The sequence below is a fragment of the Alternaria novae-zelandiae genome, assembly GCF_023758075.1.
Source record: "Alternaria novae-zelandiae strain BMP 2774 chromosome Unknown scaffold_28, whole genome shotgun sequence".
Taxonomy (NCBI): domain Eukaryota; kingdom Fungi; phylum Ascomycota; class Dothideomycetes; order Pleosporales; family Pleosporaceae; genus Alternaria; species Alternaria novae-zelandiae.
In genome coordinates, this window is record NW_026056988.1 from 103,645 (window position 1) to 124,838 (window position 21,194).

Sequence of the window (21,194 nt, forward strand, 5' to 3'; positions counted from 1 at the left end):
CGTGTGCACGTGAGACCGGGTCACGAGGAGCGTTTGACGCATATCCTATGTTCAAATAGTGTGAATACCAAAACTCAGGAATCTCCAGTCTCAGGGAAAATCTGGCCATGATAATGATTCGTCTTTGGATGTGGCGGAGCACAATCGGAGGTCGGCCATTGATGCGTTGAACGTTTGCAGCGGAAACCTTCTCGAGATCTTTCCGGACGAAACAGCACAGGTCACATCCACTGTCGGCAGAACTGATTAGTGCGGCTCCAGTCGGCCATGTGCGAAGAGGACCGCTTCCAAATTGAAATAGTCCATATCTCGGGATTACGACCTTGCTGCACTCGTGGCACCTCGGCATGATGCATATAACGCAAGAGTATTAGTCCCGAAGAGCTGGAAAGCAAGGGTGTTCTTTAAAGGACTACGGTTGACTGCTCTCAAGGGATGAGCACGAACGTTCTCGTCTGGATCGTGATCGCCGGTTCGAGAAGCGGGGGCCGGCATCGATGGATTAGGAAACGGCCATGCCGTCGGCAGCATAGTAAAATCCGAAGTTCTTGTACAGTAAGCGCAATTGTATACTGAATATGAGAAGTGATGAGACGAGGCTCTGCCATCTTCACTCGTCTGCGGGGTAAACTTGCTGTGCCACAATCATGCAGGACGCGCCAAACCTGCCCAGTCGCGGTTCACGACATCCACTCCAATCTGTCCATACCGTTAATGCCGTCATCGAATATAATCATATCGCCGAAAGTTCGCTTCGGCATTGACTCGCTGCGAGCTGGCAGCTCTTGCGGGTGGTGGTGGTGTTGCTGTTGGTGAGCGAGGACAGGAGCCAGGGCCGGCTGCCCTGTTGACGCTTGTTTAGCAGCAGCCGCCAAGCATCACACGCTGAAGGCTCGACAGGAAACGGAAAGCAGCTTGGACAATAAGGCTTTCTTATCCACCATACATATATTACGCCGATGATCATGGGCATGCAAGTTGATTCAGTCCGAAATATCCATCGATGCAATCACAGATTGGAAGCGAGTAGATCACTGAGCCATCGAGATGTTGTGACAATGTTCAATGTTTCTTTACCACTACTTCCCCAAACTACCTACGCTACGCTATGCTATCCCTCTGTCTGTCTGTCTCTCTGTCCCTCCATCCTATCATACACTAGAACTTGGTATCCATACCCATAACCAATCAATAAAACCCCCTCAAATCCCCAGCCAAGAAGTCATAATACGCCATAAAAATGCTCAAACCCCCCAACCAATCACCCAGAAACGCCCAAGCCTATCTCAGCAGCCACCCGTTCATCATCCTAATAAACCACAGGTACAGCCGCAGCACCCCACCTCTCACTTACACGCATCTTGACAGCGATGCTCTCAAACTGCCATGTACCACTGCGCTCATCGAATGTCTGTTGAAACCTTGTCCCAGTACAGGTACCGATGGCGTAAATCCCGTCGTGCGCTTGTCGGTTATTGCAACCGTAGCAGACCTATCGTCTACGGTAGATATCTGCGTCTCTTTCCCTATTGTCCCTGTTATCGCGTCTTTGGTCTCTGCGGTCTGGACTGCGCGATCGTGTCCGTCCGTCTCTTCGTTCCCTCGCGAAGCCTCTCGCGTCATTCCGATCAGGTCGATCTCTGTACGCGCGATTGCGGTCTGAGCGGTCATCTGTGTATCCTTCTCTCGAGTTACCCGAATCGCGGGAGCCGCGGCGAGGTCGATCGTCTGGTTCGCGGGAACGGCGGGGGCCTTCTGGGCCATAGCTGGGTATGTATGTGTCGCCGCCGGCGGTAGCTGGCGGTTGTCTCCTGCGGTCTGCGCCATCGGGGCCGTAGCGGGGGACAGGTGGGAGGGGGTGACGACCGTCTGCGGGGGGTGGTGGGAGACCGTTGTGGCCTCGGTCTGCGCCGTTGCCCCAGTTTGGTCGGCGATCACCACCTGGTGGTGGAGGTGGAGGTCGGTGTTCGTAGCGGCGGTCGTAGCCTCCTCTTTGGCCTCTGTCGACGCCTGGGGGGCCTCGATCTTGTGGGCCGCCGTATCTTCGGTCGCCGTTCTGCCATGATTGTGGTGGTGGTCCTTGGCCGGTCCATTCGCCGTTTGGTCCGCCGCCTACTGTGCCGCCTTGTGGTGCTGGTGGTAGTGCTTGCTTTTGGCCTCGCGCGTTCCGTCGATCTAGCTCGTGTGAGTCTGCGAAGGTGGGAATGTCCTCCTCGCGCATGGGAAGTGGCTGTTCTCGGAAGTATGGGTGGTCGATGGCGTCGATGGCGTTGATTCGTTTCCGCCAGTCGAGTCTCATGAGGTCTTTGATGAGCGATAGTCCGACGGGCGAGAGCTCGCGGAACCGTTGAGCGATGGTACCGGTGTGAACGGGGAATGCGCGTATGGGTTCGGCGCCAGGGAGATCGCGCCACCCCGGCATGCTGTCGTCATTTGGTGACCCGACCAGCTCGAAGATGATCTGTGCTTGGTGAATGTCGCTCTGTCCTGCGAGGATGGGCTTGCGCTTGAACATCTCTCCAAACACACAACCCGCACCCCACATGTCGATGGCCGGCGTGTACTTCCTCAGCTGCAAAAGAAGCTCCGGAGGTCGATACCATCTAGTCACAACCAATGTAGTGTATTCGCGCTTCGCCTCGCCGTTGCCCCTGCCTCGTTGCGGTACCGCCTCGTCGTAGTGTCGCGCGAGACCGAAATCCGCTATTTGTAGCCGTCCGCGGTTGTTGATGAGGAGATTGGCGGCCTTCATGTCTCGATGTAGGATGTGGTTATCGTGGAGGTATCGCAGGCCTTTGAACAGCTGCAGCATGTAGCACTTGATTTGCGCCTCCTTGAACTGGACTTCGGGGTTGTCGAGGAGACCTGATAGATCGTGGTCTGCGTATGGGGTGACCATGTACAAGATGGCGCGTTTCCTGCCCTCGGTCTTTGGTCGTTCCACGGCCATCTCTTCCAACTTGAGGACGTTGTCGTGCGATAGCATCTTGAGCAGCTTGATCTCTCGCAGCGCCGTAATAGGGAAGCCATCCTTTTCGTTGTGCATCAAGATCTTCTTCAGTGCAAAGATGCTGCCAGTAGCCTTCTGTCGCGCCATGTGGACTTCACCAAAAGTGCCCTCTCCAAGCTTCTTCATCATTTCGTATTCGCCGATCTTGCTGCATCCTTTGAATCGTCGCTGCAGGGTCTGCGATGGCGTCGCGCCTGCCGAGTTCGCCATGTCGGCGGCGGTGGTGGTGGTGGCTTGGGTTCGCGATGGAAGATTCGCGGTTACGCTTTGTACCGGCTGCTAGTGGTCCTCGGCGCAGATGTCCGCAGGAGAGTCGGGCTATTTCTCGATACCGGTGGCGTGATGTAGCGAGGTTTACGTGGTCGCGATGGCATGCGCTGCCATGAACGGGAGTTAGGAGGCAGAAGCTATTGTGTGTGCATGATGATAGGCGAAGACATTATCGTAGGTGAAGGAGCAAAGAACGCGATCCACGGTTGATGGCACTGGCTTGGCGCCGCACGCTAGCGTAGCCTCCGATCGACCTTAACCACACCTCCATCACGAAGACGTCAACAGGCCATTGCACCCCATAGCAACCAGGTACGGCCTGCTGTCATAACCTACAATCATCTCACAGTACTGATAGTCCGCCAGGCTCCCAGTCATCATGCAACCCACACGAGCCCGCATGGGCCCGCCCAAATATGCGCCGCACCCGAACCACCCCATTCACATCCACCCGGTCCGACCGCTATACCGATTCATGGCTACTGGCCTCGGCGCATCCATGTGGTTCTTCGTACGTGGAACGAACAAATTGAAGGTGGCATCGCGCTAACAATCGCAGTTGATGTACCGCGCGAAGAAGGACGGTCCAGCGCTCCTCGGCTGGAAGCACCCATGGGACCATTGAGCTCTTGATGAGCATCAGCAGGGGTGTGGATTACATGCAAGCAACTGGGGTCGATATCGGGCACAGCGATTGTACATACTACGGATGATGCAGGACGCAAACACCTAGACGGAGAGCTGTGATATCCCGCGCAGACAGCGCCAAGAAATCAGAACTCCAAGAAGATCATGCCAATCGTACCACTGTCACGGATAAGTGCTCATACTGGTGACCTTGTGGATGCGCATCTGGGAACGATCCCGCAAAACATTGTAAGATCGGGCGCGTGTTTTCATTCTCTGCAGCTCACCTTGCGCTGGTGCTCGGCCGTTTTGCACTTTCACTACCACGAAAACCCGCCACAATAGCTACAATAGCACCTGGCCCGTAACGCGCTTTGCTGGCAGTCTTGGCGACTCGAACAATGCTTTATCCCGCGCCGCCTCTGACGCTGTGAACTACCATCGCCCCTCTGCTACCCAGCTCAACACCACTGGCACAGACGCACTTCTCGCATCCACACTCCCTGAACCATCAGCGCTTCTATCGGTTGATTTCCTCTATCACACACTTTCATTCGCTGTGAACTTCACAGTTTCTGCTAGACAAATCGCTCCCTACTGGTTCTGCTTTGCCACTCCTTATCACACACGCATACACAGTCTACTATTGTCACCTCCGAGCACAGCCTAGTCGACCGCAGTCTTGTAAGGCGTTAAAATCAACTCCATGGGTCAAGATCTAACATCATAGAGGCCATGGACTCTGCTACCATGTTCGCCAGCGGCGCATCGTATGGCTCGTCTATGGTTGGTATCGTGTCCTGATCGCTAGACTCGTGATTAACATCTCATAGGCTGCACAACCCCCAGCGAGCCATGATCTCGCGCACGTCAAAGCAGCGCTCAGCGGCTTCACCGACTTCGCCATCGACAAGAACATTGAGCGCACCACAGTCATATACGTCGTCGGCTCTACTCTTCCCAAGCGAGTCCGCAAGCTGGGCGTGAAAGACATCGGTTCATCCCTGAACAGCATCTTCCGCAGGGAGAGGATTTTCCACAACGACAACGAGGCTTTGGATTCGCTTGAGGGCATACTGAGCAAAGCCATCGACTACCACATCACCGCCACGGACATCGCGATCACCGACGATCGGTACAAGGAGTTAACCGCTGCTATCAAGTTCGAGCTTGAACATATATCAGACAAGCAGGACTTTTTCGCTCTAATTAGCCGTTTCGTCTCCAAGGTCAGTGATTGCTCGGGTGTGCCTGTGCCTACTGCCATCCTCGCTGCCAAGCGGAATGTGACTTCGGGCTGGGCCGCTGGCCCCATGCAGACCACCACACTTCCGATGAAGACTGGCTCCAACTGGAATGACAGCCATGAGGGAAATGCAACCACTGCAGCTGAATCGGACGACATGGACTATGACTTCGATGGTGCTCCAGATGTCCAGACCGATCACGCTCCAGGATCCGCAAACTCTCCTTTCCTTGGCGCTGTATTCACATTCCAGCCCGGTAATGCATCCCCGGAGTCGACTTCACCTGCACACACGAAGTTAGCGCCAAGGCAAGGGGATTACGGCTACCTCGACGGAATCTCTTACGAGCTCCGCCAAAAAGGGCTGGAGTTCTTCCATGACGAAGTGGAAAGAATGCACTGCGAGTTAAGCCCCTTCCAGGGCATGCTGCTCGATCAGAATGGGCTTTACGAGCTGATGCATAGTCTGGATGCCAAGGTCCTCCATGACATACACATGGAAGTATTATCTCGTTCTAATCCGCCGTCAGACACGTGGCTTGATGAGAAGTACAAAGACGGAGTACAAATGGAGCTTATCGCCCTGGGTGATACAAGCAACTTCCTAGCAAGAGTAAAAGAGGTCTTGTATTCCAGAGACGTCGAGATGGCCGACGTATCCGCTCACGATAGCTGGGCCGATCCGACGCTCAACCAGGAAGAGTTCGACGCGCTCGATCCTCTGAAAGCCCCGCCTTTGCTACAGGGATTGTCTGTCGACAAGCGCCGACACTTTCTCTGCCGTATGCTACGCAAAGCGAAGCGCATGAACGACAAAGCAAGATCAGCGCAGAAAGAGCGCTTACAACCCTCAGAGATGATGGATATGGTGCATCAAGACGAACTCGCAGTCCTTCACCGCATCGACTCCGCAATGCAGGGCTCAATCTTCAAGCGAGATGATGCGGCAATCGAAAGAGCGTACGAAAGCCAGTCTGAGTCTGAGCTCCGTGATTGCTGCAGACTTAACTCTTTCGTGAACAAAGTGAAGGGCTACCATCGGCGTCTGAGGAACTTCATCTCGTCGGCAAAGGGCCATGTCGTCGACGCTTTTGGGTTGCGTGGCGATAGCGGTGCTGCTCATACTGCTGATGCAGAGTATCACTCATATCCTCCTCCACCAGTCCAAGACATCAAGGGCTCATTCATCTCCGCCCTTACGAACGCTATCAACGCCATGAACTCCAGTGTGAGCGCCACACACAACCTTGACCAGCTCCTTCTCCAGCCAGCCGAGGTGGCCGATCTCGTGTCTAGACTGGAAGCTCGCATGCGGAGCGATCTTGAGCAAAAGTACATCGACACGCCTTTGACATATCAGGAGCAAGAGACTCGATATGTTCAGGCTGCGAACCACTTCCTACAATGGATACAGGATACTCGCTGCTTTGGTGAGACGGTCATGGAGTATCGTCAGTTGACGCCTTCAGGGGACGTTTAGCAACGGTGCAATTACGGTGGAAAACCCGTCGATCTCGTATTACGCAACTACATCGCAAAAGCGGCAGCTCAGCACCTCGTCCCCTCCCTACACCATCACTATCCCGTCACCTCACACCTTCAATCCCGACATACCCTTCTCAATATCCCTCTCCATCTTATCCAGCTCCACCATCATCTTCGCCCTTCCCGCAAACTCCTCCAACCCCTTCGGCGTACTGTTAGGCCCAACCTTAGCCACTGCTTTCCTATACTCCCTCTCCTGCTCCCTCATATCCTCATCATCCCAATCATTTCCCTGCATTCTAGCGTTAACCATATCTGCCGCCTCATGCTCCATCTTTCTAGCCAGAGTGAGCAGCTGCGGTAGAGAAAGCTCAGTGAAGTCATCCCAAAAGGGAGCTACGCCCGCATCCATACATGCAGCTAGTAGCTTTACTTCCATGCCACGAGCTAGCTTGGGGATCTTGACGTTGAGGTCCATGAGGGTTTGGAAGAAATCGGTGATTGTCTCTGCGCGGGTTTGGTCCATGTTGAGCGGATTCGATGGAGTGTGGAGGCTTTGTAAGTTGTAGTGTAGAGGCAAACTCTTGTACTTGTTTTGCTTCCTTGGTGAAGAAGAGAAGGGGTGAATTGGTGGGGTGATTACTGCAATGGGGTTTCTTCGCCTTATGAACGGTGGTACCTTGTTGCTGTGGAATGACTACAGATGAATGCATTGTTCAGTCACTATGTTGCCGCTGCGCAGTGGTAGTCATCGGCGCGTTCCGCTCCACCATTGTGACAACGTGGTAATGTATCCGAATGAAAGCTATCAGCTCTGTGGTGTGCCAGTAAGGCAGAAAAGGTTAAGTAAAGGCCACTGATGAACCCGCAAATCAACCGTGGGTATATAATGTAATGTATCTTTCTTCCTAATTTCACAGTATTCTATTATCATTAACGCGTACCTCCTTATAGTCGCCTAGCGCTATAACTATTAGTATGTGCCTTATCCCGCGTAGAGAAGTCTTTGTTAGTATTAGCTTGTTTATTATTTTAAGCGCTTACTAGATAGTATTCTATATACTACATTAAACACTCTACTACTAACACTAGTAGACAACTGTGACTTTTCCTAAGTTCCCCTTTCGCAAACCGTATGACCTTACGCAGGTCTACGCCTCCAATACACACCAGAACGTACAAGACCCTCCGCCTATACAGCATTCACTTCAGCTGCAACATATGCCATAGCTGCCTCTCCACGGACCATGGCAATGGGCAGCGCCACAGTCATTCACCAAGCGAAGGGAACCATCACATGATGTATTCAGCGACTCCCTGGGAGGATATAAACGCAGGCCAGCCGCCCGATGAAAGACCTTAACGCCCACCGACCAGCTCAACCACTTCAATCAGACTCTTGTAACTTTCAACCTTCTCATCAAAGTCCTTTCCAGCGGAGCGCGCTCGGCACGATCTTTCACTTCAATTCCACAACCACCAGCACACACCACCACAAGACATCAAGAGCTTTACAATGTCTTCTTTGTCCAGCCGCCAGACAATCAGTTCCGCTGTGCTTCTACAGAGAATCGGAGACACAGTCGCGCGCGGTGTCACAGGGCTTGCGACCAAGGCTGACATTGACGAGGTCAAGACTAGGCTGTCAAGGATAGAGTCCTTGCTTACCCAAGTGCTGCAAGATCGGCCACCTGCGCACCCTGCTGTACCAGATCAAGAAACTCCAACGGCTACCAATAACATAGAAGTCGGCGAAGATTCTTCACCCAAAGTTCGAGCTGAAACGCAGACTGACGTAGAGCACTCCGTCATCCTGACTTATAGAGCTCGTTGCTAACCAGATCTAGTCTGTTAAACCTCCAAGAGTTGTGCAAGAGGCCTACGTAAAGTATTTTGCCACCGTGTCGGAAGGGCAAGATGTACCGGTTAGTTAGGCTCCGTAGTCTTTCTGACTCGTACGTTAGTAACAACTTCAGCTTCCTCACCAGCCTGCCGACACTACATCCATTAGCGAAGTACCAACCCAAGCAACAGCTATCGATACCGCCTCGACCACGGCTGTGCTGTCATCAGCGCCAGAAGAGCCGAGCGCGCCTACGCTTAACGAAGAGACGATCTCCGCCCGTTCCGCTGCTCAAGCTGCAGAAGACACACTATCGGATGAGGAGTTGAGGGATCTTCGGCCGCTTCGTCAGCAATCGACACGTCTTCTCTGCATCAACGAAGACTTTCGCTTTAAAACTCTAGTCGGCTTGTACTGCGCTCTCAAGTGGAGGAATCCGGCTCAATCATCATCCCGGACCCGCCTTCCCGAGAGCCAGCTGATCGATATGGCGCGCTATGCAGAATTCGACATTCTTCGAGGCATAGATCGAAGGATTGTAAGGAGGCAAATGGCTTCAGCCCCATCGCTCATACTCAACGAGTACTCAACAGGTCGACAGGAGATGTGGCACAACTACATGTATAGCAGCAACTTCTCCACGCTGATCCATAGATATCAGAAGTCGGTGCGTGATATCTTGAGGCAGCGTAGACGAGTCACCCGGTCGCGGTCTCCTCAGCAAATGGTAGCTTTCGTCACCGTTCCTCGTGGCCGTTCTGGATACCGCTATCGATCGGCGTCAAGGTCTTCGAGCGCTGACCATGGCGGCAATGCACCGGTGACTGGTTTGGATCAGGGCGTGAACCAGCCGGCGACAAGTAACAGCGACTTCTCTTTCCCGAGAGCTCCTACACGGGTTTCCTTCTCGATGGCACCTGGTTCGCTCGTGGCGTATAGCGATATGCTTATGGAGGCTGATTTGGCCCTCCTCAGAGAGCCCACGTCGGCCAAGCCATACAATATCAAGCTCGCCAATGAACTTCGCGGCGGTACCCTCGTCGAGTTCTACGACAAGCTCGTGGAGGCCAACAGCTTGGTATCTCGCCTCAAGCACGACGAAGACCTTCAGCATGCGCTTACTGAAGTCTACCAAAGAACGGGCATAGCGCCGTTCTGGACCGATTACCTACCGCTTGATACTCAGGAGCTGATGAGGCTAACGAAGCAAATCGAAGACGATGCTTTTCGCCGCCTGCTAATGGACGTGCGAAGTGGGAAAGCCGAGGTTTCCCACGAAAATGCGTACATTCGATTGACGGCGAGGTACCGTCCGGGAACAGATGCTATGGGTCTTATGGAGTTTGCAGGCAAGGCTGCGAAGTTTCTCGACCGGACGGAGACGTAGGGTCCAGAGTCTCTTCTTCGGATGCGCGGCACGCTACGGAGATAACGTCAGCGCCGCAAACTCTAAGGCAGACCTGTTACCCAGGCGGGAGGGTAGAACGGCGACGAAATGGGATAATGAATTGATCTGTACGCCGCTAGTCGTAGCGAGACGGAAGCCATACAGCAAGCGAATGGCGGAGCTCTCGGGTTCGATGCAAGAGTGGATCTTGGCAAGATGTCGATGCGCGACGAGGTTCGCGAGAACCAGCACGCATGACTGGAATGGCGGGACTTAAAGAGCAAGGTGTGCCAACATACTGGAAGGTATCTGCAATAATGCATCTCCATATGGTTGATGAGGTTACACAGGATGATTGCAACAGAGAAGCTGTGTGACCGCCTGCTGAGCGCAGGCGCTAGCGCATATCGCAATGGAGAAATACTACTTGCCGAATTTCGATAAGGCGTTCAATCCAATGAGCATGTGTGCGTTCCAATAGTGCAAATTTGAGGCGCGTTGGTAGAAAAGGATGGGAAGTCGCGTCGGACCAACGCGCACCACAACAGTCGCGCTATGACGTAGGCCAAACCAAGCCAACGTTCTCAACATCTTTCTTCTTCAGCTGCGCGACAACATTGTCGCATCATATCCGTTGCCTATATATCCTATCTCCATTATTGAAAGGCATTCGAGTAACATTACCTCACAACATGACGCCCACCAAAAAACGCCTCGAAAAAGAGTACCACAGCCTGCGCAAAACCCCCGCGGACGGCTACCACGTCGAACTAAAACACGGCGACATCTTCGAATGGACAGGCACCCTCCACGGCCTCGAGAACTCACCCTACGAAGGCGGAAGCTTCAACTTCCACATCCAATTCACCGACGAATATCCAGAGGCACCACCCAAACTAAACTTCACAACGAAAATCTACCATCCTAATGTGGACGGAAGAACCGGGGTCGTGAGCTGGAGGATGCTAGGTGAAGATTGGCATCACAACAATACAATGGAGAAGGTGCTGATGAGTTTGAGGACATTGTTGGATCATCCGGAGTTGGAGAGCGCGGTCGAGGTGAAGATTGCGAACGAGTATGCGAATGAGAGGGGGAAGTTTGAGAAACATGCGAAGGAGTGGACGGGGAGGTGTGCGAAGGAAGGGGCTGCGTCGACTGGCTTTACGTAGAGGAAGAGGGTGTGGCCTTTTGTAGGTGAATGATGGGACGGAGGAGCTTATTTAGACACGCCTTTCTCGCGGAGAAGCGCATCTTCATGCGATTATTCTTATCAGTCGCGACATATCCGCAAGAACTCCGGAGGATGTCCATTTCGGTACTCATGCTGGTAGTGTATAATCCCTCTGATAGTATTATATACCCACAGAAAATATCTGAAGCTTACGCGATGAAAACTCCAAAACCGCTCCTGGGAGTCGTCTGATCAAAGATGTGAGAATCTTGTATTCATATACACGTTCCTCTGCGCCACATTCTTCCACTGATTCTGTAAACACAATTCTCCGTCAACTACCCCAATCTCACGCTGGATCTATGTCTTGTCGGCACCAGTCTACGGAAGGCTTCGCTCGGCCCAGACTTGGGTAACTACAGTTCTCAGCACTTGCGAGACGTGCTTTCTGCTGCTTACAGGGGATCGTGTATGTATGATCGAGGCAACGTCATTGGATTAGTAGATTGGGAAAGAGGCATGGAGGCAACGCCCGAAGACACGATATAGCCTGTCGTACGACCAGTTTCATATTCGCTTCCCGACGGCCGAAGCATCGCCAACCCTATAACCAAACTTGAGCAAGTCTTGCTCCTCTATCTGGGCTTTCTTCTCCAGTAACTCGTCAACATCCCACGTCGCACCCAGCAACCGGCCATTCAACCACATCCGCTTCTCACTGCTTAACCACACGCAAAACGCGCCACCAAGACCAACATCATCTGTGAGATCTACAAAGTCAGCAAAAGAATACCACAATCATGCAGCGATGCACTCACAAGAACGGAAGCTGTCAGGCGTAGTCTTATCCGCCATCTCAGTATTCACAGCCCCAGGATGCACAGCAACCGCTAGTATACCATCCGGACCATACTGCTCTGATAAAAACTCAACAAGACGTGCCTGCGCAAATTTCGAGATGCAATACGCAGTATTCGCAATGTGGCCGTTGGTGATGCATGCTGCAAAGGAATTGATGGCTATGAAAGTCTTCGCGCCATCACTCTCCTTCAGCAGCGGAATGAAGTGGTGCGCAATGAGATATGTGCCTTGCACATTGACATCGAACACATCTTGGAAATCTTGCGGATTGCCTTGGTCGACTTTCAACACTACCGGTCCTGAGTACCCCGAATTGACGATCACAACGTCCAGCCTTTCCACTTCTTCTTTCACGTTCCTCGCAAGTTGCGCAACGCTTTCATTGGATATTATATCGACTTCCAGGCTCTTGACCGATGTCGAAGAGTTAAGGGTTTGAGCTTGTTTTGCGACTGCTGCTAGCTCTTGGGCTGAAGATGACCTTGCTGCTAAGATGAGAGACGCGGCACCCGCTTGTGCATATGCGTATGCAATTCCGGCTCCAATGCCGCGAGATGCACCGATTATGAGGACGTTGAGCGGCTTTGGTAATTTGTTGGAAGCTGGGTCTAAGGCGGCGGTCGGTTTCTTATGTATCGTCTTTGTGAAACCGCTGGCGAGCGTGGTATCTCTTGTTCGTTGCGACATGGTGTTATTCTAAGCGGATCAAGGAAAAGACATCGTGGAAGATGTTCGCGGCTCGTTCTCGATATAAAGGTGCGCCTTATCTGGCCCAAAGAGGGTTGGTCAAAATGAGTCATTCTGAGCCGACGCGATACATTCCAGCCTTTGCCTATCTTCATTGTTTCTCGCGTTCACATTATGCATCAAGATGGCGATGAAGTAGCGAACCGGGAATTCGCGTGACATGAGATGAGATCTTGGTACGGTCGTAGATCTGGTAGCGACCCCGCAGACCTCGCATCTTACTCAGCACAGAAAGCTTCCCAAAGCTTGACCATGCCTAAGCAACGCGCACTCTCACCCTAACAACATGATGCTGTTAGTAATTCAGCCTCCGGAATCACTAACAACGTCGGTGAGGCGATCGAGAGCGGAGATGGGTATATGACGCGAGGCGCTAACGTAGCGCGATGGGCAAATACAGGTGGGTCCAGCCTGACGCGTCTGGGATCATGACGAACATTTCTTTTTCGAGCAGACCTGAACACCAACATTCCATCTCACAACTCTGCGAGCTCCGGTAATATCATACACAAGCATGTGCTGCAGCAGTAAGCATCGATTTATAAACCCAAGTACGCCCTATGGACGACCTCGGGACAAAAGCCATCCGTAAGCGTGTTTTGGATGCGATTAGGTAATAGTAAGATGCGCGAGCGAGACCTTTGACGACGTTATGATTGGAAGTGTGGTTTGTATGAGCTGCGAGATATAAATTCAGAGGCTCCAGCCCCATCGGCAGAATCACTTCCTGCATACCACATCGACGGCATCACACCCTGAGCACTTCAACATGACACGCACCCTCATCATCTTCGGCGCGGGGCCAGGAATCGGTAATCACGTTGCTGCTGAGTTTGCGTGCAAAGGTATCGAGCACATTATTCTTCTGTCGCGCAACACGGAACGCCTCGAAAAGGAAGATGCGCCTTTTGTCAGCAAAAGTAGCTCCTCTGTCAAAGTCGACACTCTGCGCATCGATCTCGCAGACACAAAGTCCATCCCAGATATACTCAAGCAGATCGACAGTATGACCGAAGGCGAAGATGTAGAAGTCGTATTCTTCAACGCTGCTCGTATAAAGCCGAACGATGTCCTGGGTGTCAGCGTGGAGGAGATTGAGGAAGACTTCAAAGTAATGATTCCCTCTTCGACAACCACATGAAGGACCAGACTCTAACGGAAATATGCAGACCACGAACCTAGCCCTCTACGTCGTAGCACAGCACTACATCCCCCGACTCCAGAGCCTGGCCAAGTCAAACTCGTCGCTCAAGCCCGCTCTTCTCGTTACGAATAGCCACCTGCCATGGGATCCGGTACCGCAACTCCTTTCACTGAGTCTGGTGAAGGCTTCGCAGAAGAATATGGTGGAGAGCTTTAATCGTGCGTTCAGTGATAGTGGCGTGCATATCGGGCTGGTTTATGTCGAGGGAGTTGTAGCGCCGGAGAATAAGGTGCTGAACCCCAAGACGATTGCGGAGAGGACTGTGGCATTTTGGGAGGTTGGAGAGGGAGTTGGCGTTCACATCAAGGAGAAGTGATGTTGAAGTAATGAATGCGAATGTCAGAGATGAATACTATAAATGAAGCGTACCTGCGCTCATCACCGACCGCATCGATGTTCGTAACATGATGTGGAAGTCGTGTTTTCTCTTTGGCCTGGACACGACGCGCAGTTGTCGACGTTCTTCGAGCCTCAAGACTACCTAGGTACAAAATAGCACTTTATGCATCGATGCCAAGCCCTTATCGTTGTAAAAGATCGCTGTGGTTTGATGAAGTAGGGGGTTGATGAGGTAGTCTTGGCAAGCCATTCGATAGCGTGCGGGCGGGACGCGTCGGGATGCCAGCCCCTCTTTTCGTCTCCGGATGAGAGACGCGTCGCACCACGATTCACTTTCATCAACCCATCATCTCTCTTTTCGAATCGTGCGCATAGCACGACTATCTTGTTGCTCCCTTAACGCATACACAATTTTGTTACGGTATGAGGGTCGCGGACACGACGATTCGCCACATGCCCAGGTGGTCATAGCCGCCCGTGTGTGCTTCGCATCGGCCAAACTGGCTTCCTTCATTGACAGGGCCACACACAGCATGTCTGTCACGCGGGCAAGTTCAAGCCACTGACATCGGCTGAAGGCTGCAGCCCGCGGATGAGCTCGCTCATGACCAATCCACTGCCAGGACCCATGCAGATTCCGCTTGTACCTTGTCCCGTATTGACATAAACACCGCCCGGCATATACGGCTCTCGTGCTGCATTAGAGAGCTTCCCCATCAAAGTGCGCATTGGGATTTTTGCAATGATTGGCCTACCCTCAGCCAGGATCGGTCGATAACAGCGTCCGGTTTCCAATACTGCCAGCTCGATATCATCGATATCTACGAATCGTGAAGCGATTTCCTTCATGACGGCGATCGACGCGGCTTGAGGTATTACCTCTACCGCTGTTGCAGGCATGATTTCGGTATCGCCAACGTAGCCGCCTACGTAGAGTCGTCCGTCTCGATAATCGGATATTTCTACTGGCGCTCCAGCGACGTTTTCGACATACACTTGGTGGCAATACTCGGTGTTCGAAGGGCGCGGGGCCTTCAGAATCAGCCAGTTACCTGCGGATCGATCACTCGCCTCAAATTCGAGCTGGAAACTAGACGAGGGGAACAACTTCTCAAGGACTCTGCCACTCCATGATCCTGCCGCTATCACGAGGGTAGCGCACTCGACTTCGCGGAGCTCGTCGTTGTGCTTGATTGTGACTCCTGTCAGCTCTTCTTGTTCAGTGTGCACACGGTGAACCTCCGACTCAAAAAGCATCTTGACACCAAACTCTTCGCATTTCTGACGGAGAAATTCGATAAACTTGCGCGTGTCCCTTAGATCGATCAGCCGAGAGCGTTCTACGTCAAGTCGTGTATACGTACAAGCGTGCACAATCGTGTGGGTTACCCATGGTCACCTGGCAATACTGGTCTCGCCTGCGGATCCATTCTGGCAAAGGGTACTGGGCGTGAAACTCAGGCACTGGGTCCCTCGCACTCAACAACTTATGCCTCACGGTTTTTGCGTATCCCCATCTGATGGCGCCTTCATACGTTATCGCAAGTTGCTGGTGCAGCTTCCATGATAGATGGGCCAGCTCAGCAGTAGGAGCTATACGACCGTAATCCGACAAGACACCGTTAGCCTTTCCAGACGCAGAACTCACGACATCTGGAGATGTCTCGACGATGACAATAGTTTCTCCGGTCTTGCAAGCGCTCGCCAGGTAAAAGGCTGTGGCTAACCCGTTGATACCTGCTCCAATAATGACGGTTGTGGCGGATCGGGCCATTCTGTCGATGGTTTTGGGACCAGACGCAACAGCGAGCAGGTATTGACACTGCAAGCAGCCGACTCAATTCCTTACATAGGCAGCAATCGGCGATGCGCTGTACGTGTCACGCATATCAAGCCCATGTGCCCATGTTGCTCGCCTGCAGATGCGGCATGCACTCAGCCCACCCGTGCCGCGTTACTGCATTACTTGAGCACCGGCGTTACGTTTCAATACCGTCGTGGTCATCATTCGAGAGTCACACTCGGATACAAACGTGTGTTAGACGGCTTGGCACGTCTGACATTGAGACTGAAGTTCTCTCCAGCCTCGGATCGGCGGACATACGCAACATCTATTCACGACTTCGGGCGGATCTATTATCGGCATGAAGATAAGTAGATTCGGACGCAATGGACTATCCCGTAAGACGCCAACCATCTGTAATGAGGCGAAATGAGATGCTGACACGTCGAGCGTAGTTCGGCCGCCGACGAAAGACGAAAGACACTCTCGACACCGAGTCTCTAGAGCGCGTCCTATCCTCCCTCTCGATAGCCGATTCAACGAACTTCAACGATGAAGATGTCTTCGGCCCGCTCGGACTGAACACGCTCTTCAGTTCACCTCAGCCTCTGGTGGATATTATCTTCGTGCATGGATTACAAGGAGGGTCTCGGAAGACATGGAGCAGCTCCAAAAGGCTGGAACATTTTTGGCCGAAAGAATGGTTGTCTAGAGACCCAGGCTTCCAGAACGCCCGCGTTCACAGCTTCGGATACAAGTCTGACTGGATGAACACCAAATCGAGTATCCTCAACATAAACCACATCGCTGGAACGCTACTAGCTTCCATACAGAGTTCTCCTTCAATGAGAGAGACGCCGCATTCCAAGATCATTTTCGTTGCGCACAGTATGGGTGGTCTTCTTGTGAAAAAGGTACGGCCGGCGTTATATCTGATAAGACATGAAGCTAACAATGGGAGGCGCACATCGAGGCTCATGGAAACCCCAACTATGAAGACATCGCAGGTCGGATTGCAAGCATCTTCTTCCTCGGTACTCCGCACAAAGGATCCGACAGCGCCAAGTCGGCGGAGCTACTCGTCGCTCTTTCACCGTTTCATGGTGCCAAACCCTATGTTAAGGACCTTCAACCCGCTTCCGTCATGATACAAACCATCAACAATGACTTCCCACGCTTCTCAAAGACCTTGCAGCTATATTCCTTCTACGAGACTTTGGAAACATGGGCAGGCACATCACAAATGATAGTCAGCGCGGACTCCGCCGTTCTAGGCTACGAACATGAAAAAAGGATATCCATGAATAAGAACCACCGCGGCATATGCAAGTTCGACAGTCCCAAAGATCCGGACTTCATCCTTCTTCGGAACTCGCTCTGTCAGGCGATAGAAACGATCATGCGACATGGTAAGTGATATTCGCAGTGTCAATTGGCCCCACTCACATTCTTTGCCACAGTGTCTTCGAAACAACATGCGCACGATGTGCAGATGCTGCGCGGCCTGCAAGAATATCTGGATGTGCGCGACAAACCGGAAGACGATCTTTGCGAGCTGGAGGACCTCGCGCTCCCGGGTTCGGGTCTGTGGTTCTTGGATCTGGAGTTGTTCCGCAACTGGCGTGATAGCACCGTGTACGACATGATTCTGCCAGCGAGTCCAACCATTCCTCAGTCTCTGGAAGTCTTATGGGTCAATGCTATGCCCGGCGCAGGGAAATCTACCTTGGCAAGCCAGATCGTGGGCCATCTTGAAGCTGTCAACATGGACTGTTGCTACTATTTCTTCTCGTTAGAAGAACGATCTAAGTCAACGGTCAGCGGCATGTTGCGATCCATAGCATATCAAATGGCGCTACTGAACCCTTGTGTCCGGGAGAAGCTTCTGCGGCTGAAGGAGACTGGCGTTCAGTTCGATAGCTCGAAAGAGAAGATCATATGGCGGAAGCTCTTTGTTGGCGGTATTTTCACGTGCCCCATCCGTCGACCGCAGTACTGGATTATCGATGCTTTGGACGAATGCCGCGACTTCGAAGTGTTCCTCAACATGATCAGCAAACTGGAAGCGGTCTATCAGATAAAGATACTAATCACCAGCCGACCAACGCCGCAGATTAGGACAAAAATGGCCGTTGTAGGTGCGAGGGTATCTGAACACAGTTTCGGGGCTGACGACATTCAACACAACATCAAGAGATACGTGGAGAACGGCCTACAATCACACAAACTTCAACGGGAGCCAGTGGAACGTCGGTTACATCTCACTGAGAAGATACTACAAAAGTCTGAAGGCTGTTTCCTCTGGGTGCAGTTGGTGATGGAAAAGCTAGAGCATGCTTATAGCATTGAAGACGTTGAGCGCATTTTGGACGAGATGCCACCTGGCATGGACAAGCTTTACAAAAGGACGCTGACGGAAATTCTGGATACCGACGAGGAGGGCAAGAAGCTTACGAGAGCCATCTTAAGTATCGTCGTGTGTGCCATGTACCCATTGACCGTTGCGGAACTTGCTAATGCATTGAAAATCCACCTTCGGATTACATTGCTTGAACATGCCATCAAATCAGCATGTGGCAATCTCATATTTGTCGACAGGTCCAGCCGCGTGTGCTTAGTGCATCAGACAGCCCGCGACTACCTGCTGAACTACGGGCTTTTTGAGACTTTCGCAACAAACTCGACGAATGCACACCATTCTCTAGCGACGTTATGTCTGGAGTACCTCAAGAGTTCCCAGATGAGACCCGTACGGATGCTGGCCTCTCCTGGACCGTCCACAGTGCGCATCGACCGCCGACTTGAGACGTCGCCGTTCGCCCAATACGCATGTCTTCATTTCAGTGATCACGTCCGTCGAGGAACTTCTGAAGACGACATTCTGTTGGACAGCATCTACAAGTTTCTCACAACGAGTGGCCTGAGCTGGATCGAACACGTTGCCGCGACTGGAAAGCTGCGACCCCTCATACAAGCCTCGCAAAATCTACGCGGCTTTCTACAAGCACGAGCAAAGCACAAGCCATTGATCGACAAGAAATCGCAGTGCGTGCAGCAATGGTCTATAGACCTGGTTCGTGTTGTGGCCAAATTCGGCAAGAATCTACTCAGGCTACCTCAGTCGATCTACGGACTCATTCCTCCCCTAGTACCGCGCGAGAGTGCTTTCCTCCTTCAGTATGACAGCCGCAGGGGTATTGATGTAGTCGGTATCTCGAACGACTCATGGGACGATCGGCTCTGCGGTATGTCTTTCCATGGGAAGCTTGCCACTGCAGTCGCGAGCGGAGAGTCTACATTTGCTGTCGGCTTACAAAGCGGGATGGTGTTTGTATATGACCACGCTACGTTCCAGGAGATTTGCTCATTCCAACATAAAGAGATGGTCAAGATCCTGCACTACAGCTCATCGGGTGACATGTTGGTTTCCGCAGGACTGAGACTCGTGAAGCTCTGGAACGTTTTTGATGGCGTCAAAGTGTGGGAAGAGAAAGTCACCGCTGAGCCATTGGCACTCTCATTTGCTCAAGAGGATCGCCAGATCATCGGCATCACAAGAAACAATGTTCTGGTAGTACGAGATTCCACGGACGGCAGACTTTTAAAGATGACTGTGCGCCCCTACTCGAATGCAGGACGAGGTCTCCAGCTTTTTCCTGGTGGCGACATAACATGTGCCAGTCTTGATGTCGCTTCGAACATGCTTGCCACAGTACATCGTGGTCATCCGATCATTCTATCAGAGCTCGATACCAACGAAGAGATTGGTCAATGCGAGCCCGACTCGAGCTTCAACGCCGAAACGTTCGACTTCTTAGAGCCTGCTGCCGCGATAGAGTTCTGTCCAAGCTCAGACATCAATCTGCTAGCCGTTGTCTACCGAGACGGAGGGCTTGCAACGTACGATCCCAGCGCCCAAGGTGCGTTGATCGACATGGTTCATGACTTCGAAGTCGAAAAACTTGCCTGTAGCCCCGATGGTCGCACGCTCGCGGTCGGTGACAGTACTGGTGCGATATTACTTTACGAGGCCGAGACGCTGAGACTTCTTTACAAGATAACTCATAAGTCAAATCATGCCATCCGAAAAATCTCGTTCAGTGCCAACAGCGAGCGTCTTATCGATATCCGCGAGTCGCAATGCAATGTGTGGGAGCCGCCAGTCTTGATGCGCACAGAACCTCAAGAGACGGAGAGCATGTCAGATATGCTGCCAACGCACGACGAGAATGTTATAGTAGAAGAGGAAGTAGCGGAGATCTCTGCTGTAGCTGCCACGGCTTGCGGCAAGTTCGTTTTGTGCGGTACCGATAACGGCGCTGTGGCATTGCACCAGACGGAAAAGGGAAGCCGCATTCAGCTCCTGTACGAACATGCGACAGGTAGCTGGATATCCCAAATCGCCATCAGCCCTAGGACTATCGCGAGTATTGGCGGAACGAACGAGCTCATCGTAAAATCGTACCAGGCTCTAGGCCAATGGGCGTGCAAGGATATTCTGCACATACACTACCAAGAGCCTATACGCCAGCTGCTCTTCAACAATCAAGGCTCCAAGCTGTTAGTCGTTTTGAACGACTCAGTCGTACATTTCGACCTAGAAGCTGATGGAATCAGCAGCAAATCTGAGCCGACGTCCGATGAAATCTGGGCTAACGACCCCAGCCAACCAAACATGCTCTTCGCGATACAATACAATATCATCACGCAATATTCATGGAACGACTTTAGTTTGCTATCAACCCTGGGGAAGACGGAGATATTTGCCGACGGAGAGCCAAAGTTGATCGTGCAACACGCAGCACCAACGTCCGGCCGAAAACACATCGGTATCGCGTTGTCCAAGGGTGGCAAGCGCCCATCCACGATACTTACTGCTCTGCTAGACTGCTCGAGCTTCCACAAAACAGGCGCAGCTCCACACGTACTGCACCCTATGGCGTCGGGCGATGCCACAAAAGTGGAGCACATCATCGGCATCCAGGGCAACAAGCTGTACTTCCTGGACAAGGACCTGTGGCTATGCTCACTCACCCTCGGTGTCCAAGGCGCTAAATGCGCACACCATATGTTCATTCCTGACGAGTGGCTCAAAGCGAACAACCGGCCTCTGCTACTCCTCACGACGAATGGTGAACTGGTGATTGCGAGAAAGGATGAAATTGCTGTCATCAAACGACCGTTAACCTACACTATTGCATTCTGATTGTGCCAAGGA

At 52.3% G+C, this 21,194-nt stretch overlaps 10 protein-coding genes across 10 annotated transcripts; 6 read left to right on the forward strand and 4 right to left on the reverse strand.

Moving 5' to 3' along the window:
- Positions 1-1,492: 1,492 nt before the first annotated feature.
- J4E88_010017 (uncharacterized protein) lies at positions 1,493-3,220 on the reverse strand (the record flags this gene model as incomplete). Its single annotated transcript, XM_049403614.1, has 1 exon — positions 1,493-3,220. The coding sequence occupies one exon, from the start codon at positions 3,218-3,220 to the stop codon at positions 1,493-1,495; it is 1,728 nt and encodes a 575-aa protein (XP_049250543.1).
- Positions 3,221-3,659: 439 nt separating this feature from the next.
- On the forward strand, positions 3,660-3,905 carry J4E88_010018 (uncharacterized protein; the record flags this gene model as incomplete). Its single annotated transcript, XM_049403615.1, has 2 exons — positions 3,660-3,791; positions 3,840-3,905. 2 exons carry the CDS (start codon positions 3,660-3,662, stop codon positions 3,903-3,905), a joined length of 198 nt encoding a protein of 65 aa, XP_049250544.1.
- Positions 3,906-4,642: 737 nt separating this feature from the next.
- Positions 4,643-6,633, forward strand: J4E88_010019 (uncharacterized protein; the record flags this gene model as incomplete). Its single annotated transcript, XM_049403616.1, has 2 exons — positions 4,643-4,693; positions 4,741-6,633. 2 exons carry the CDS (start codon positions 4,643-4,645, stop codon positions 6,631-6,633), a joined length of 1,944 nt encoding a protein of 647 aa, XP_049250545.1.
- A 111-nt stretch (positions 6,634-6,744) lies between these two features.
- Positions 6,745-7,164, reverse strand: J4E88_010020 (uncharacterized protein; the record flags this gene model as incomplete). Its single annotated transcript, XM_049403617.1, has 1 exon — positions 6,745-7,164. The coding sequence occupies one exon, from the start codon at positions 7,162-7,164 to the stop codon at positions 6,745-6,747; it is 420 nt and encodes a 139-aa protein (XP_049250546.1).
- A 1,391-nt stretch (positions 7,165-8,555) lies between these two features.
- Positions 8,556-9,868, forward strand: J4E88_010021 (uncharacterized protein; the record flags this gene model as incomplete). The annotated part of the gene is made up of 2 exons (XM_049403618.1): positions 8,556-8,563; positions 8,650-9,868. 2 exons carry the CDS (start codon positions 8,556-8,558, stop codon positions 9,866-9,868), a joined length of 1,227 nt encoding a protein of 408 aa, XP_049250547.1.
- Positions 9,869-10,560: 692 nt separating this feature from the next.
- On the forward strand, positions 10,561-11,040 carry J4E88_010022 (uncharacterized protein; the record flags this gene model as incomplete). The annotated part of the gene is made up of 1 exon (XM_049403619.1): positions 10,561-11,040. One exon carries the CDS (start codon positions 10,561-10,563, stop codon positions 11,038-11,040), a length of 480 nt encoding a protein of 159 aa, XP_049250548.1.
- Positions 11,041-11,609: 569 nt separating this feature from the next.
- On the reverse strand, positions 11,610-12,590 carry J4E88_010023 (uncharacterized protein; the record flags this gene model as incomplete). The annotated part of the gene is made up of 2 exons (XM_049403620.1): positions 11,610-11,812; positions 11,861-12,590. The coding sequence occupies 2 exons, from the start codon at positions 12,588-12,590 to the stop codon at positions 11,610-11,612; spliced, it is 933 nt and encodes a 310-aa protein (XP_049250549.1).
- Positions 12,591-13,419: 829 nt separating this feature from the next.
- J4E88_010024 (uncharacterized protein) lies at positions 13,420-14,170 on the forward strand (the record flags this gene model as incomplete). The annotated part of the gene is made up of 2 exons (XM_049403621.1): positions 13,420-13,761; positions 13,820-14,170. 2 exons carry the CDS (start codon positions 13,420-13,422, stop codon positions 14,168-14,170), a joined length of 693 nt encoding a protein of 230 aa, XP_049250550.1.
- Positions 14,171-14,733: 563 nt separating this feature from the next.
- On the reverse strand, positions 14,734-15,967 carry J4E88_010025 (uncharacterized protein; the record flags this gene model as incomplete). Its single annotated transcript, XM_049403622.1, has 2 exons — positions 14,734-15,533; positions 15,583-15,967. The coding sequence occupies 2 exons, from the start codon at positions 15,965-15,967 to the stop codon at positions 14,734-14,736; spliced, it is 1,185 nt and encodes a 394-aa protein (XP_049250551.1).
- An 854-nt stretch (positions 15,968-16,821) lies between these two features.
- J4E88_010026 (uncharacterized protein) lies at positions 16,822-21,182 on the forward strand (the record flags this gene model as incomplete). The annotated part of the gene is made up of 3 exons (XM_049403623.1): positions 16,822-16,890; positions 16,938-17,385; positions 17,437-21,182. The coding sequence occupies 3 exons, from the start codon at positions 16,822-16,824 to the stop codon at positions 21,180-21,182; spliced, it is 4,263 nt and encodes a 1,420-aa protein (XP_049250552.1).
- Between the last annotated feature and the right edge of the window lie 12 nt (positions 21,183-21,194).